The 18,299-nt window shown below is 40.4% G+C and overlaps 1 protein-coding gene and 1 long non-coding RNA gene across 11 annotated transcripts in view; one reads left to right on the top strand and one right to left on the bottom strand.

The window, feature by feature from the left end:
- Fars2 (phenylalanyl-tRNA synthetase 2, mitochondrial) overlaps window positions 1-18,299 on the bottom strand; it is a 448,933-nt gene that overhangs the window by 306,166 nt on the left and 124,468 nt on the right. For all 9 annotated transcript variants that reach the window (XM_076573181.1, XM_076573185.1, XM_015990774.3 and 6 more), the window contains one exon: window positions 12,315-12,474. In XM_076573181.1, the coding sequence (XP_076429296.1) occupies window positions 12,315-12,474 (160 nt within the window). The remainder of the gene's footprint in view (window positions 1-12,314; window positions 12,475-18,299) is intronic.
- LOC143273463 (uncharacterized) lies at window positions 3,095-10,938 on the top strand. 2 transcript variants are annotated; one of them, XR_013051570.1, is made up of 3 exons: window positions 3,095-3,266; window positions 3,487-3,611; window positions 10,837-10,938. It is a non-coding gene; the product is annotated as an uncharacterized LOC143273463 (long non-coding RNA). The 2 variants fall into 2 exon arrangements; XR_013051569.1 differs by having other exon boundaries at window positions 3,095-3,611.

The raw sequence follows: 18,299 nt of genomic DNA, 5'->3' as shown, positions 1-18,299 counted from the left end.
TATATTTTTCTTCATTACCTCAAAATTTCTGTATTAAACCCAGTTTAAAAAACATCTTGCCATGCTTCCTATATTAACAATATAATATTAACAACTAGCTAAAATTAGGGCTTATTTCACATGTCAAGTATCAGAAATAAAATTTATGTTTACTAAGAAAAATGACATATTTGGGGCTAGGTATGTCCAAATTACACAGATCTTACTCCCCAGTCTCTTAGGAGTGTGCTTAAGGGAAATTTACCTGTATTAGAATACAGTCACTGCAAAATCATGTCCAGGTTTTTTTTTCCTCTTTCTTCTGTCTCTTTTCTTGGCAGAGAGGCGTCATAATTTACATTTATAAATAAAGCACAGGGGTTTTCAAATCAGCTTCAAACCTCTGTATATAAAGGCAGTTGTCCAAAAATATACCCTGAACTTCCACCAAAGGCCAACTAGAGAATGGCCATTCCACAATAAATAAAGACTTGAGTTCAAGCCTCCAATTTCTAAGGTAGGTTAACTCACACTTGTGGGTCGAGCTGCCGTATATCCATGTTGTGTGAAGATAGCAGAGGTTGAGGAGAGGACCCCCGCCCCCTGGGGGGGGTGGTACCTAGTTCTCTCAGGATACAAGCTCCTCTGGTTAGATGTAGACACCAACTACAAGGAGTAGGGGTGCAGAGTTATAATAATCCTTGAGTTGGGTACCCATGGAACTATGAACAGAAATTCCTTTTGGCCAGTGACCTGAGCCAATGGGAAAAGGACCATAAGAACTCCATTTCTTTCTCACCACTGAGAGGCCACACTCATTACCTACCCTACTGCCCCAGGAAACAGAACCAGGAAAGGGTACACCACAACCCATCCAGGAACCAGCCTCCCAACTGCTTTATTCTTAGCAAGACCAACGGCAGATGGACAGCTGGGGTGGGTGGGGCACTTTTCATCTTCCTTTGCCTCCCATACAAAGCTCAAGTTTCTACCACTTTGATAGACACACTGTGAGTACTAGTACAGTAGTCTTTCTATTCCATCTCCCCTTCACCTTCACAATAGATCTCATACTTAATAAATAATCACAACATTTAACTTCCCTGAGTAAAAGCTAAACAGATTCTCCTACTGGCCCCTATACCCTTCATATTTAAAATAGGACTCTGCCATAAGAACCCCTTCCACAGGCACTAGAATCTAAATGTGAAGGGCAGTCCAAATGAGAGCATATACAAAGGGTTTTCTAAATCCTTCCAAGGCCAGCCTCCACTGAAGCAAATAATTTTTAAAGCTGACTACACACATGCCATTAATCACCGTGTGTGGCATTAATTTTTCAATAGGTCTTTGCTCAGCTGGTAGCAGGTATAAATAGTAAAATGTAGCAATTTAAAGCAGTGGCTCTTGGTTGCTTTCTGAACAGCATGAAGCAGGCATCCACCAGAGTGAAGGAAGGTGGAGAGAACAAAGACAGAGGATATACTCTGGCTGGAAATAAGCTCCTAAAAAAGTGGCCTTGGGCTCAGCAGGGTAGGGACATGGCCACCAAGTCCAGTGACCTGAGTTTGAGCCTCAGGAACCCCATGATGGAAGTAGATAATGCACCTTCAAGTTGTCCTCTGACCTGCATACATGCACTGTGATACACACATATACCTCCAAATAAATTAATGTAATAAAAGTATTTTTAAATTGGCAGTGTGATAGAAAACCACGGTGTAGCTAGGGAAATAATTCAGTCCCACTGGCAAAGGCACCTGGCAACTCATCTCCCTTACTTCCCAGAAACTCCATAGTCCTTGACCAGAGTGTACAATAATGAACATGTAGGCTATTGGTGAAATTATTAAGGCAATTCCATGTAGTTAAAAGGGAGGTTTATTTTGTGGGGTAACTCACAAGTGAAGGGATAGATTACAGGGTCTGGGAAAGGTGTAGAGCAGTCCGGCAGTGTTCTCTGGAGAACTCTGCTTGATCTACCTCCAGCGTCCAGGGTCCAGGAACCAAGAGAGCCGGCGCATCCAGTTCTCGGTCTTCAGGGTCCTTTCTCAGCCCTGCCTTGTAGGCGTGACAGTTACCGAAGCCTCAATGGGGGTTGGAACTTCCAGATCAAAGCTGGAATAGCTACCCACTACAGTAGGCCATGCTTTTCAGACTTCTAAGCAGTGTTCTATTTTAATAATTTTCCTTTAAAAAAAAAATCTCTTTTGGGTTAGGTAATACATTGACAGGGTACAAATCAAAACACTCCAGCAGGATAAATCCAACTATGTAGCAGGTCTTCAGTGAGTAGCCTCCCTCACATCGCTATCTCTGTCTCCTTTGCTCTCCTGAACCTTTACAGTAAATTTATAATTTCCTTTAATTGCCAAGTTTAAGCAAATACAAATATCCATTTCAATTTTCCTTTTCCTAGATAAAATTCAGAATCCTAGCCACAATATCCCACACATGTGGTCTTTACATTGGGTATGTCTGGAGGCCGCTCTGCATGAAGGCAGAGGACTCATCATTTTCTTCTTGTTCCTTCAAAGTATTGCACATGGCTATCTCCTGTTCAAAGAAGTTCCTGACTGACATGTGCTTGGGGTATAGACAATATGTTGCTATTCAGAGCAATGCTACAACAAAGCACCCTGCTGGGCCCAAGAATAAGTGCTTCTAGAGCTAGAATAAATATTGCCTCCTTGTTCTCTACAGATGTTACGTAATACTTTACATCAACATTATCTCAATGCTTTTCACAGAAACCAAGAAAGACAACTAATTAGTGGTAGTGTCAAAGTGGTGTTCAGGCTCTGATAAAAACCCAGGGAGCTGCTGATGAAAGACTGCCAGGCTGACCCATCTGAGGCAAGAGATGTAGCCAGTGTGGACAGGATCCCCAGATTCCTGCTGCCTTTCAGCCACTTGCTCTCTGCAGGCAGCCCTTGTGTCTCCCCTAGCAAAGGAAGAGTGTCTTCCAGAATTAGCAACTGCATTGCTAGTAGTTATGAGGAAGAGGAGGCACATTTAATCTCTGAAGCATCCTTGTGGGAATATAAGTGTGAATTCCATTTCCAAAGCAACAAAACTCATTGTGACATACCCTTCATTCCCAACTAGGGCCTCACAAACCTGCCAATGGCCCCACTGTGGCTATTTAGTATACCACATACACCCTCCACATCCACACAGCCACTTGCCAGGGAGTCCAGTGTTGAAGGGTGCAACCACCACGTGTCATAAAGTCCTTTGGTGTAGATCTCTCCAAGCACAAACCAGAAGTTAGTGCTGTGTCACCAGTGAGTCTTCTGCTAATCCATGTACAAAATAACAAGGATATCTGAAGTCTGGCAATTTCTCCACCACTGGAGATGATGTGGCGGATCACATAGCTATTAGTCTCCTTTGTGTTAGGAACTAGCGTTTAAGTGAATTTCCCTGGGAGCCCTCTTCATAGGATTCCTTTAGATTGGGGCTAGGATCTTTAAGATTAATTCATTTCTCCACCTCTCCATGAAGACAGAAATGGCCATCAGCAGTTCGAATACTGAGATTGTAGTCAGAGGTGCTAGAACAGATGTCTCACTCTCCAAGGCTGTGTATTAAGCAGCAGAAGGAAGAGCGTAACATCACCCTACTTTGAGGTAAGCACAGGTCCTTTGAGTCCTGATGCTTCTCTACAATGCAGGCTAAAAGGAAATTAACTTCACTCCAGAATGCAAAGCCAATCGCAAAGACTACAGGGGGGCACCACAGCTGCCAAGAGCTACCTATGAGTTTCTGGATCCACTGTGTTTGGTACCTTAACGTCTTGGTGCCTCAGCTTGTCTAAATAACAGCTTAATGTCAGTTTACTAAGGAAAGCATGTGGAGAGCATAGCCCGGCCTCTAGTAGACTCCATGGGTGGTTTTAATTGAAGGCCATGGAAGTAAGGCCCCAGAGTCCCGCACCTCCTTATACATTATGAAATGAACATTTCTAAGTTGTATGTCCAAAAGGTGAACGGCATTTGTTGCCCAATTCATACATAGGAGGCACCATGCAAGTATCATCTCACACGCTTCTCTCAATTCCTGCTACACTATAGAAGGCTAGCAACCGCCAAGCAGAGCAAGTATAATTCCCATTTTACAGGTGAAGGAAAAGCTCACACCACCGTGAAGTTAAGTTTCCAGCCCAAGATTAGAAGCAAGTATATTAAACAGCAGCCTCTCACACTGCCCTCCACTAGAACAGACAGCAAAAAATGACTAGCTCTACTCCTATCCAAGGGCACTTACGAGGCCAAGACTATAGGGTGGGTCCTTGTTCTAACAACTACAAAAGAGTAACAGATAAAACAAAATGAAGAAAAAAAAAAAAAGACACGGGCTAAGATTAGAGACAAGAGAAACATCTCCAATGGCCAGAAACAAAAGAGAAATGACACTCAGTGAGAGGTCAGACCAAGGTCTGCCCAGCTCCAGGTCCACACAAGGAAGAACTATTAGCTTGACCTCTGAGGATGACACACTGCTAGCTTTGGACTGAAGAGTGCTAAAATCTTCCTCAAAGGCTACAGCAGGATGAATTCTATGCTGGCACAGAAGGATGAAAAGACTACCACCCAAATACAGCCTGGAGCTGTGGCTCAGAAGAGCTGTAGGTTTAGACAAGGCTAGACACTTGATCTCCTTCACATCTGCATCAATGGATCACCAGGTTGCTCTAGATTACTACAATGACAACATAGAAGTACTATCAACCATTGTTAAGGGGTTGTTTAGAGAATAATATCAAGAAGAAACCATTTTGTCTAGGAAATAATTCCGAGGAGAAAACATCTGTACATAAAGAGTACAGAGGCAACTTTTTACAAAAAAAAAAAAAAAACAGTTTGGCCCACAGAATGCTGACTCCACAGGTGCATGATCCATGAACATGGAACATGCAGGGCAGACATGCACAAAACAATGCCATTCACAACACTAGACACCAGGGAACCAGGAAATGCTCTCTGAGAGAAGAGACTTAATTCCTCTCCAGGAAGAAGGCAGCAAGTAGGAATAGCACAATACCTCCGAGTTAGAGACAACTGGGAGTCTGGACAACTTAGAGAGGCTGGAGTGCATGGGGCAGAGTGTAGAGGCAAAGATAGACACATATAGAACAAGCTCTGTGGATCTTCAGAGGAATCCATCTGCAGATAGAAATTGAACTACACAAAAGGATTAAGGGGAATGATGCTCCCACAGGACCAAAAATGGTACTAGTTCCCAGCAGCCAAATGAAAAGAATCATAATGCACTGGTTATCATTCAGAGTACTCAGAAAGTTCCTGCATCAGTAATAGGGAAAAATAGTCACATTCTAAATACTATTCCAGTCTTGCCTAAGAAAGAGTAAAAAAGAAAAAAAAAAAAAGGATCAAAGTGTTTCTGAGTATTCCCAAACAAAGTTTATGGGCACTGGTTAGATACAGAATTACTCACTGCATCACAAGGTGATAATTACCAGGCATTCAAAGAAGAAAAACGTAAGTAGAGAAAAATCAATAGCAACTTACCAAGAAATGACAAGTACAGAACTAGAAAACAAAGACATTAAAACAAATATTATAGCGATACTCAGTAAGTTCAAGAAGCTAAAGCAAAAACTAGATATGTTAAGAAGATGCTAGAAGACATGGCAATAAGAAGTATCCATCAGAAAACAGAAGAACTAAAACAGGCAAAGACAATGAACAGAAAGGAGAAATTCCAAATGGTAAGTACATATAACTAGAGTCTCAAAAGAGAGGAAGTGATAGAAAATATCTGAATGTTGTTCTCTGATTCCCATGGTGATGCCCTATTTCCACTGAACACTCTGCTGGCAAAATGCAAGGCATTTCACATCTCCATTGCATAAGGATCCAAAGCCTTGGAAGGCTAAGCACACTGGACAGTTTTAATTTTTAAATACATCTTGCTGTAGATAACAACAAGCTACAGTGAGCAGTCAAGTGAACACTGCTTGATGCAAAGAATGATTTGCTACTTCACTGTCTTGAGTATTCAAAAAAAAAAGCTGTAATGGCATTGATGAGAAATGCATGACCATAGAGAAGCAGATCTCAACCTGTGGGTTGTGACTGCCTTGGGGGTCAAATGACCCTTTCACAGGGATCGCATATCCTGTGTATTTAGAATGTGACCATTTTTCCCTATTACTGATGCAGGAACTTTCTGATTTTTACATTACGATTCATAACAGCAGCAAAATTACAGTTATGAACTAGCAACAAAAATAATTTTATGGTTGGGGTCACCACAACATGAGTAATTGTATTAAAGGGTCACAGCATTAGGAAGGCTGAGAACCAATGCCACAGACTCATATATTCAAAATACTTGGTGTCTAGCTGAGAGCATTGTTTAGGGAGGTTATGGAATCTCTCGAAGGTTCAGCCTTGCTGGAGAACTTTCATCATTGAGTGCAGACTTTGAATGTTTATAGCCTCACCCAGCTTCCTGTTCTTGTTCCCTGGTTCCTGTGTGTGGCTGAGATGTGGTCTCTCAGCTTCCTGCCCCTGCCACCATGCCTCCCTGCCATTATGGACATCTAGTGCTCTCAAACTGTAAGCAAAAAAAAAAACCTCTTTCTTGAGTTGCTTTTGGTCAGACTTTTTCATCACAGCAATAGAAAATTAATAATACAACCCTCTCCAATCAGACCATAAAACTCAGCAGACAACAGCAGTTTAAAGACTGTTAATATGAAATGATTAATGTATTTTACACTAAATTCAATTTTAGAAATAAATTAGAACCCTTGTAGTGGGTAGCCATTCCAGCTTGGTTCTGGAAGTTCCAACCCCCATTGAGACTCTGGCAACTGTCACGCCTACGAGGCGGGGCAAGGGGAGGCGCCTGGGGACCCGAGAGCTGGATGGGCCAGCGCTCTGTCTGGGCGCTCTCTTGGTGCCGGAACGCTGACCGGTGGAGATTGACTGTGCAGAGCTCCGGAGAACACCGCTGGACTGCATTACACCTTCCCCAGACCCTGCGACCTACCCATTACTTAATTTGTAAATTACGCCATTAAATAAATATCCTTTTAACTACGTGGAGTGGCCAAAATAATTTCTCCAATATCTGGCGCCCAACGTGGGGCACGAACCCACGACCCTGAGATTAAGAGTCTCATGCTCTACCGACTGAGCACCCTCACAAACCTAATAGTCTCAATCACTTTCACTTCATTTACACTGACATATTTATGGATAGAGAAAGCAAAACAAAATGTTCAAGGCATATTGTCTTTATTACCATTACCTCATAAACTCACTCTGGACTAGGTCACTGTTCACAGCACAGGGAACCCTAGAAGGTTTTGGTTGAATGAGTCTATATATTGGTCCCTATGCAGGTCTAACTGGCAAGTAGGTTATCTGTGGTGACTCAGCACCCATGGAAGGGCAATATGGTAAGGCAGAAAGTAAACACAAGAGGAAAACCACAACCTGCTGTCAGCCTCACAAAGCCTTGCATTTACAGAAGTAGCAATGGCCATCACAACAGCATCACAGAAGACATTCCTGCTAGACTCAAGCTCTGGACATGGGAAGGGATGTCCTCAGGCAAGGGAGCTCCTGGCATCTACAGTTGTCTCCTGAGGTGCTGCTGGCTGGAGGCTCCTTGTATATCAGCAAGGGCATGGTTGGAGATGTGTTCCAAAGACCACCAGCAACAGAGAGAGGCATGCTCCTTTGTGGAGACCAGGTCAGCAGAAGAACAGCACGGGCCCTCTCTCTCTTAACTTATTCATCTAAACTGCACCATGAGAGAGAGCAACGCTCTACTGGGAAACACCAATGTGTGTCAGGCACTGCTCTGGAAAAAGGCTGTAAACACCAAAGGCTACAAAAAGAAATTAAAATTCTAGGAATCCTAAATTCCTATCTTAGATGATACAAAAGAAATGATTACTAAGCAGGGTACAAAATATACAGAAAGCAGTAGAGATATGGAAAACAATAATGAATTCCATGAGCATAAAAATAGTCTAAAGCGTTATTTTATTTCTTTCTAATCCTAAAATGATAACCTCTCTTCGAACGGCCTTAGGGTACTGGTACAATTGAAATGTTAACAGAAAATAATAAACCATATTTGGAGACAGAGAAAAGCTGAACCTAAAGTTGCTATAATAACAACAAACTGTCACAAGGGCAGGATGAGTTCTAATTTTTAATTTTGCTTTCAAGTACAAAGGAATCCAATAATAATAAGTGAGGGGTTTCGGCCATATAGATAAATATAAAAAGAGTCTTGAGAAATATGTCTGAGGCTGCAAACTGTGGCCATTAATTAAATATAGAAAGAAAAGAGTTTCAGTTTTTATGTGTCCTTTGATACCCAAAATGTAACTAAACATGTAGCAAATAGAGGATTGGTGACAGGCTGGCCCAGGACAAGAGGGAGAGAAAAAAGCCGGAGGGCAGACTGGAGAGACAGGCTGCTTTCTCCCACTTTAGTTAGATTGTCTGACTTTGTTTTTCCATCATAGATTTCATTTGTCTCAGTCTCAGAAATAATATTAAAATGACCAATATCTCCCCTTTACTCACGCCTCTCTCCTTTTACCTTTCCTGAAAGTGTCGTACCTACGTGGTCCTGGGTAACTTTGATCCTGCTGCCTCAGCGCCCCAAATTCAGGATCACTTACCTGCGCCATGTGGGTTATTGAAATGGTTTATTTTTATCCCTTCAAAAGCGCTAACCCCTATACTAGGTTCAGGAGTCTGAATTGTTGGGCTTCAACTGGCAGCAGGAAAGAACAATTCCTTCTGCAAGTGCTCCGTGTCAGGATGGACTGCAGCTACCCTCTCTGGGGCCGCGGTCATCGCTCTGACTGTTTCTCTGAGCTCCATGACACTCAAGCTTGAGGGTACTGATGCAACTGTACTAAGACTCTCTCCAGGTTCACTTCAGACTTCAGTTTACATGAACACTCTTCTCCGAGAAGACATTATTTTTTTTACTTTAATTCTATTCTATGCCTTTGTGAAGCAGATATTACAAACAAAAGTGACTCTTCTGAAGATGCACAGAAACAGCAATCCTGGCCAGGCATGGTGGCTTATGTCTTTTAATTTCAGGACTCAGGAGGCAGAGGCAGGTGGATCTCTAAGTTACAGGGTAGCTTGTTCTACAGAGTGAGTTTCAAGCCAACCAGAAATACACAGGGCAATTGTATCTCAAAAAAAAAAAAAAAACAGCAATAATGATCTGTTAAAAAATATGAACTGTAAAAGTCCAAGTTCATAAGACTTTAAAAATCAGCAAACAAACATATCCTGATAATGAGACACTACCTCACTGAAGTTTCAAAACTCAAAATTCTATACTTAGGTATAAGCTTTTGCCCCATGTCAAGACAGGCATCACAGTCAAACAAACAAATGTATTGCAGAAGCAGTCTTGAATAATGAAATTTTACTCCAATATGTGGTTTTGAAAGGCATGCAAATACAAATATTAAAATACTAATACAAAGGTAAGTTCAAAACCAGATTCCCAGAAATAGACATCCTTGGTCTCCATGGAGTCTAGCACAATACATTCATTCATTTTTTGACAGCAGGTGCCTGGCATAGTACACTGAGGAAATGAGAAGACAACTTCTGAGAATCAGCTCTGTCCTTCCAACATGTGGGCCTTGGGGATAAAGTTCAGGTTGTTAGGGTGGACCCGGGGCATATTTATATGCTGAGCCACCAGTCCAGAACAAAGATGTGTTACAAAGACAAATGCCAAATTGTTGCAGATGATGCAAAGTTATGCTAAGCACCAATGTGATGGGGAAGGAGCATCTCATTCCATTAGCTGCCACCAAGACAAAACAAACCTACCTGTCAATCACTCTGACTATGCTCCACTGTCCTCATAGCCATCTTGTGTTTAGTACCTTAACTTCACATCCGTTTCTTAGTTCTTTTCATATTTACACTAAATTTAATATTTAAACTTATAAGGTTGTTGTAGAATATTATTTTAAGCTGTGTTACATTTGTTTATGCTTTGGAACATTTGTTTAATGATGCAAAGATGTGTTGCATTATTTTCTTTGCATTTGTTTAACTCTGAGAAGCTGTGTTATTTTGCCTACCTAAAACACCTGATTGGTCTAATAAAGAGCTGAATGGTTAATAGCAAAGCAAGAGAAAGGATGGGTAGGGCTTGCAGGCAGAAAGAATAAATAGGGGGAAAAATCTTGGAAGAGGGGATCAAGGAGCAAGAGAAGGAGGAGGAGAAAGGACACCAGGGGCCACCCACCCAGTTATATAGCCAACCACAGAGTAAAAAGTAAAGAAAGGTATACAGAAATAAATAAAGATAAAAGCCCCGAGGCAAAACACAGATGAACAGAAACAGGTTAAATGAAGTCAAGCCCAAGCTAAGGTCGGGAAATTCTGTGTGTATTTATTTGGGAGCTGGGTGGTGACCCCCAAAGAGCAAAAGAGTCAACGAGTAGAAAAATCAAGAACATAAGGTGTATTCTGCATGTTATACTTCATTTTATTTGTGAAGCAAGTACTATTTAAAACTAAAAGATGGACAACTCAAGTGTAAGATATCAAAGAAACTGATAAATAAATCAGGGTTAAAAAGGTAGAGAAGAGACCTCCATGGAAATCCTTAGCAAGCATGGGACTGACTTCCAGCCACATTCCTTCCTCTTTTCTCCTGTCCCTGTGTCGGAGCCCCAGGCATTGTTTTCAGTGTTCTGCACCTACGTCTGCAGACTTGGTTATCATGTGTTCTCTTTTCTCTCCACTGTTTTTTGGTTGTCTGGAGCCTTCCCTGCTAATTCTCCCTCATCCTCGATTGGCTATCCTCCACCAGGTGCCCTCCTGAGTACAGGCTCAATCCGGAATGAAGCTCCTCTTCTGAGTACTCACAGACAATGTTATCTTGGTAGAGAATAAAGATGCTTGACTGCTTGAAGACAGGAATTATGTCTAGATTATTCCATACTGTGATGTCTACAACCTAGTAAAAATCAAGTTCATAAAATCTCACAAATAGCAATTACAATTATTTGCTTACAGGTATGTGTAAAAAAAAAATAAGGAGGGCCTAAGATTTTTGTGTGTGTACATAATTTGACAAAGGAAAAAATGTAGATGAAATCCTGGCATGCTGTATGAAGCTGTGTGGCAGAACATTTCTCCTTAACACTGGGACCCCTTCTTCCCTACCCTGCCTCTTCAATACTTGAACAATATAATCTATCTCTCTACATTTCAGTGTTAAGTACACTGTACTAATGCTAAAAATACCACACACAATTCCTTTATTGTGGAAGTAAAGAGAGGCTAGCTATAATAGGATCTTCATATCAACAATCTTGAACTGAAATCTGTTTCACATTACACTATTTAATATGAAATGCTTCAAGTCTGGAGACAGGAATAGAAAATAGCAACCATCCATGCACCCATTATTCTACTTTATCAAATCATAACATTTTGTCATATTTTACTTCATACTTTTACAAAATAAAACATCTTTAACACAGATGAAGGCAGTTTCCCACACCCTCCCATTACTATTTCTTACAGCCTAGAAAAGCGTAAGTCTGACATCAATGTGCAAATTTAAATAATGTATGCCATATAAAGAATGTAGAGGGCTAGTTAGTGGCTTCTTAAATGTTATATGAATTATGCATCTGATGATATGGAAGTAAAGATATTCCCATAAACCTTGTTAAAACAGAGTAGCAGAGTCTTACTAAATTACAACAGGAGTCATTTTAAACACACACTGGAGTTCATGTATAAATGGGAGTCTGGAGGAAAGAAAGCATACAGGTCAACCAAGATCAGGGAGCTCTGAGATCCAGCTGGGGATGAGGACTGTGGCTCCCACTGCAGGGAGCATCAACAATATTTTCCCCCTTGGAAGAAGATTCAAAGATAAGTATACAGTGAGAGCCAAAATCTGAACAATATTATTTTTCCTATAGAAACTCACATTAATATTTCTGCTCTCGATTGTAGTAGTCAGTATATCAAATTATGATTGTACCAGGGGATACTCCACATTGTGAAGAATCTTGTCCATGTGATATAATAATACAGAAACAAAACCAAACTAACCTGCTAACAAGCTAGTCCACCATCACTGTTCCTTCTCTAGCTAATTCCATTCTATATCTTCCATATCTCAGGTTGAAAGAACCAAGAAGTCCACAGGCTCCCTCTCATCCACCTATAACTTAGACAAAAACCTTAGACACAGCCTCAATGACGTGCTGCACAGTGTTAGTAACTTTTGAATTATTAAGCCTTGAGACAAAAAGATATCTGAGTACTTACCGTCTCCAAAAAGATGTGTCATAAGCCTTGTCAGTACTTGTTTAAGGTCAAACTCCACAAGCTTCACAGCCTCCATGGTGTGTGTCTCTTGCTTATGAGCAGAGCGAGAACTTTCTTCAAAGAGCTCCAAGCTTTCTCCATCCTTTACGCCAGCAAATAACTGTAAACCAAAAGGAATAATGACATATGTTTAAAAACAAAAACAAAGAAAAGGTCCTAGTCGGCCTCTGTCAAATAGCATAAAAATTCTGGGTATAAGAATTATATCTTACCAAAAATAATTTTTAATTAAAATTTAAAAATAATTAAATTTTATAGTTAATATGCACATTGAAATTAACAGCACTTTGTACTAACTAGCCAAGCTCTGAGTTACCCAGTGTGGAGGGTCTCTGAGGAATTAAAAGACATTCCTCAGATCTTTGCTGATCTGTTTTACATTTGCCTGAATTTACAGTCATTTCCTTACAAGAGACATTATCCTCAATTTTAATGGAAATGCCAAGCTTTAGACTCTAAAATAGTATCCCTAAGTGTCCCACAGGATCTTCCCAATGTGATCTAAGACTAAGGAAGAAAGTACAGTTTAAGAATTAAATCCTATAAAGACAGGAAGCCGGCTGGAGTTTTAATACTCTATTTCTAAAACCCATTTCAGAGCTTCACACATATTTCCGTTGCATGCTATACACAGAAAGGGGCAATTAAATGACAGCTAAGCCTCAGCTCATGACACATAAAATGGGATCATGCTGAATTCACAGATTTATATGATAAGTAATATATGAAAATACAGAGTGCATGGCAAGTACAACTAAACAGAAGTTCCTTAGTATCATCATTAACCACAGCTGTCATTAATTACATGCTGCTTTTCCAATAAAATAAAATATCCGGGGCTGATGAGATGGTTCAGTCAGTAAGTGCTTGCCACATAACCATGAGGACCTAAATTCAAACCTAGCAACCACACGAGAAGCCAGGCACAGTGACATGCGTACCTGTGATCCCAGTGCCGAGGAAGCAGAAATAGGAAGCTCTCCGGAGATCACTAGGTAACCAGGCTAACCAAAGCAGTGAGCTTCAAATTCAGTTAAAGACCCTGTCTCAAAAGCTAAAGTGGAGAGTAATACAGGAAGTCATTTGATATCCACCCCTGGCCTGTGTGTGTACACACATGTATAGACACAGGCATACAGCCACGCCCACACATGAACATATCCAACCGTGGTGACAGAGCAGATCAACATTACCTATAAGGAGAATAAAAGAAAAATAAAGCCAGGCGATGGTGGCACACGCCTTTAATCACAGCATTTGGGAGGCAGAGGCAAGTGGATCGCTGTGAGTTCAAGGCCAGCCTCGTCTACAGAGCAAGTTTCAGAACAGTCAGGGCTATACAGAGAAACCATACCTCAAAAAAAAAAAAAAAAAAAAAAAAAGAGAGAGAGAGAGAGAGAGAGAGAAATGAGCAAATGGCCATCATTGTTTAAACCTGAGCCCCATGGGCAACAATTAATGTTTTACTAAACAAAGGGTTGTCGGTTTTAGTAAAGTTATATTGGATGATTAGAAAAATCTTCATAAAAAATTTTGCTAAAGGCACAAAGAAAGTAACAAAGTAGATAGGAATTACGAAGTAAATAAAACTCTACCAAATAGCATGAAACCAGCAAAACATGGGGAAAAACTCCCTAAGAATGCCTGCCTTCCTAGCACACTAAGGAAAAGCTGAGTGTGTGAGTGACAGCTTAGCACAGTTAGCAAGACAAAAGTGCAAGAAGCCCAGTAGCTGACCAGGCCAGAATGTCAGCTGAACATCACAGAAAGACTCATTCCCCACTGCACCCCACCCCACCCCACCTCCAAGGACCAAATCTATGTAAAACACATACGACAAAACCTCCAGTCAAGTGCCACACCTCCTAGGCAAAAGGGGAGCTCCAACTGTGATCAAAAAACCAAGGAAGTCAAGACTGAGCTTTCCTCTAGATGCTCATAAGGTCATTTCAGAAGATCTCACTACCCTGGGCCTTAAGTGACTCCCGTGAGTGCTGAAAATAACCCACCTGTGTACAATTAATACAATTCAAGTTTTAGGACTCAAGCCTAAGAAACGATACTGCCCACTATTAAGCTGGGTCCTCCTACATTAATTAATGTAAAGAAGACAATGCCCTACAGACATCTTCACAGGCCAACTTAACCCTGAAAAAGCCCTCACTTAGATTCTCTTCCAGGTGATTCTATACTGAGTGAAGTAGTGGACAAAACTAGCCATCATATTTGTGCATCATATCTGGCATTTTTGAGAATTCAAAATATTAAACATAAAAAGTTTTGTGCTGGAGAAATATTTGAATAAACTGTGCAATCTAAGTGAGCACTATTTAAGTGCAAAAGAGAATGCAGAAGCCCTCCCTAACTGCAAGAAAGGATTTCCAACACGCAAAAAAAAAGTGAAAAAGAGCCGAGTACAAAGGAGCAAATGCGGGCATTCCTGTAATCTGCAGGAGGACACAAAGACAGTCTTCAGGTACTTGCAAAGGAATAACTAAAGGATAAACCACACTGAAGAGTGACTGGCCAGGGCTAGGTGAGCAGAAACAAAGGATAAGCAGGTGAGTGGGGATCCGGTGTGAGGATGGGCAGGGCACAAACAGTGGTGATTCTCTAGGTAAAACTTTTACACAAAAGTTCTGGATTTGAGAATCAAGTTAATATTTAATCCACTCGAAACATGACAAAGAAAACCAACAGAGGGGTGGAGAACACCAAATGTGCTTTCATTTGACTGGCACAGTCACACAGAGGAGAGAAGAGCACTGGCCACAGTAAATCTTAAAAACAGTATATAAGTCACTGTATAAGGTTAAAAATGTAATTATGGGGACATTTGTGGTACACAAGACAGCCATTTTCTCAACAAGACTATACGGTAACAATTCTGAAAGCACTTGAAGTTCCCTCTATGGCTTGTTGTGTATTAAATGCATTACTGGTAAGAAGAACAAGACCCTAAGTTACTGGCAAGGGCTATGGAGAGGGCCACAAAGAGCCCTTTGGTGCTGGCTTGGAACTGAAGGTATCCACAAATTCAACACCTGTACAGATACATGGTAATACAGAAACAGATGTATATAGATTTCCTGGCTGTGTCTAAGAAGGCCTAGACAAAATGCATTGACTATAACAATAAACATACTCAGGTCTGGGTTTCTAGATACCATTCTTTTATAAAGGAGAAGTCCCTAGAGAAATAACTGATTTTAAAAGATGAATACCCTGTTGAACACAAAGTAACAAGAGTCCAGGGCACAGATGACTACCACAGGGGCTCTGCATGGCCAAATTCAGATCCAACTTAACAATACATAAATAAGTTGAACATAGACTATACCACAGATATAGAAACAAATATACAGAAAGCCATGAAAATATTAAATATTGAATAAATATGTACAGAGAATAAAATTCTAATGAATGCATTTAGAAGAAGAAAGTTGGCCAAAAAAACATTAATTCAGAAGATGACCAGTGGATTCTAAAGTTAGTAGGAGAAAATATGAGAAACAGGATATTTACAGTGGTAAAGTAGATTCCACAGAAACTTCCTAATTATGTCAGAAAATTTTAACAACAGAGACACATACTATCTTTATGAAGTAATCGATCCCGGGGTAACAAAAGATGGAAACATCAACGACCTATCATCTCTCAAAAACAATGTACTGACAAAGAAAATTTCTCCCCTTTTGCCAAAAATATATAACCCAAATCTGATCATGAGAAGATACAATGTCCAAACCATCCTATGAAAAATTTGACAAATACTATGAAGAGTGTCAAGTCACCCAAGACCAGTGGTTCTCAACCTGTGGTCACAACCTCTGGAGAGATTGAACAACCCCTTCACAGGGATCACCTAAGACCATCAGAAAACACAGACACTTACATTATGATTTGTAACAGTAGCAAAATTACAGTTATGAAGTAGCAACAAAAATAATTTTATGGTTGGGGGGGTCACCACCACATGAGGAACTGTATTAAAGGATTGCAGCATAAGGAAGGTTGAGAACCACTGCTCTAGACAAAGAAAGACTGAAAACTGTCGTAGTTTAAGGAAGGTGATGAGGACACGTCCACTACACAGCGTATCATTCTGGATGAAATTTTGACTCAAATCGGAGGAAAGGTTGTAATTCCTGCAAATATGTCTGCATATTCTATTGAATTCTTCAGAGCTGCATGATTTTTATTGTTCGTGTTGTTGCTGCTGCTGTTTGTTTCATTTTGTGTGTATGTGTTTTTAATAAAGGCTAATTTTAAAAAGCAGTTTTAGGTTGACAGTAAAAGTGAGAGGAAGGTAGAGCTGTCAAAATGCTGTCTATCATCCCCTCCACACATACACACACTTCCTGTCTACCAAACATACACATACACTTCCCATACTAACAACATCCCCACCAGACACTACACCTTATGTGACTAATGGACACACACTGACATATTAGCAGACAGCCACAGTCTTTAGTGTACATTAGCTGTGATCACTGCAGCAGAGTTTGCATTAGGGATCACTACTAGAGCAATGTGTTCTATGGTTTTCGTAGATGTACAAAGATGTAGCCACTATTTAACACCATACAAAACAGTTTCATTACTCTAAATGCTACTTGTGCTCTGCCAATTTATCTGTCTCTCCCCAGCAGCCCCTGTTGTCCACTGATCTTTTCACTTCAATCTAAAGTTTCATCTTTTCCAAAATATCATAATTGGAAGTATGGAATATCCAGACTTTTCCAATTGGCACCTTTCACTGAGCCATATGCACTTAATTTTTCTTTCTTTCTTTTTTTTTAAAGATTTATTTATTTATTTATAATGTATAGTGTTCTGTCTGCACATATCCCTGCAGGCCAGAAGAGGGCGCCAGATCTCATTACAGATAGTTGTGAGCCACCATGTGGTTGCTGGAAATTGAACTCAGGACCTTTGGAAGAACAAGCAGTGCTCCCAACCTCTGAGCCATCTCTCCAGCCCTTAATTTTTCTTTATATCTTCTCTTGGTTGATAGCTCATGTATGATTGTTTTGAATAAAACATTTTTACTATTTATACAATTTTAAGATTTGATTTTTAAAATATTTTATAGTCTACACCTTAGAATTACAATAGCTGAAACAATTGGGGACTATTTTACCAACCCTCCAACAGCACTGTCCAGAAGTGTGTATCTGTGTTAGGTGATTTTAAGTCTGTGGATGGAAGGTCACTAGGAAGCCTGAAGGCCTAGGCTGAGGGAGCTTTCAACCTCAAAGACTAGATAGCCACAGCTCTAGGGCCAATTTGTAACTTAAGAGGAGAGTTCTCAGGTTTCACTCCCCCATCATGTTTAGTCTCCTGGCAGCCCTAAAGAGGAGGACAGAATGGCATGCAGAAAGCCCCACAATGCACCTGTACCCTCTCTAGACACTCAGTTCAATGAGAGCCCTCTCCTCAGGAAATTGTCCCATTTCCATAAGCTTTAAATGCAGCAAGGTATGGTGAGATGGTGCAGCTGGTAAAGGAGCACACCACTAAGAGTAACAGCCCGAGTTCAATTCTCAGAACTCCCATGGCAAATAAGAGAATTGACTCTCCTGCTTCCTATGTGCAAATAAATGAGCAAACAAATAAATAAATAAATAAGGGCAGGCAGAAAGACATCCAGACAGACACACAAATAAAAATTTTAAAACCTCAAGAATATTTTTAATTATAGCAAAATTATTTTATGGGTTACTTACCCTTTCTTTAAACTGTTCCCTTAATCCCTTCTTTCTGCATATCTAGTCCACACTTAGGACAAGCTTCTGGAATGTAACTTTGTAAACTACTTTCAGAATCATATTATAAGACTCCCAGAAATTGAATGTCTTTCATATTTTACCCCTGGCTTGTTTGTTTTATGGAGTTGAATAATGAACACAGGGTCATACT

The sequence above is a fragment of the Peromyscus maniculatus genome, chromosome 5 (genome assembly GCF_049852395.1).
Source record: "Peromyscus maniculatus bairdii isolate BWxNUB_F1_BW_parent chromosome 5, HU_Pman_BW_mat_3.1, whole genome shotgun sequence".
NCBI lineage: Eukaryota > Metazoa > Chordata > Mammalia > Rodentia > Cricetidae > Peromyscus > Peromyscus maniculatus.
Note: the sequence above shows the minus strand (reverse complement) of the source record. Positions and strands in the feature narration are given on the sequence as shown.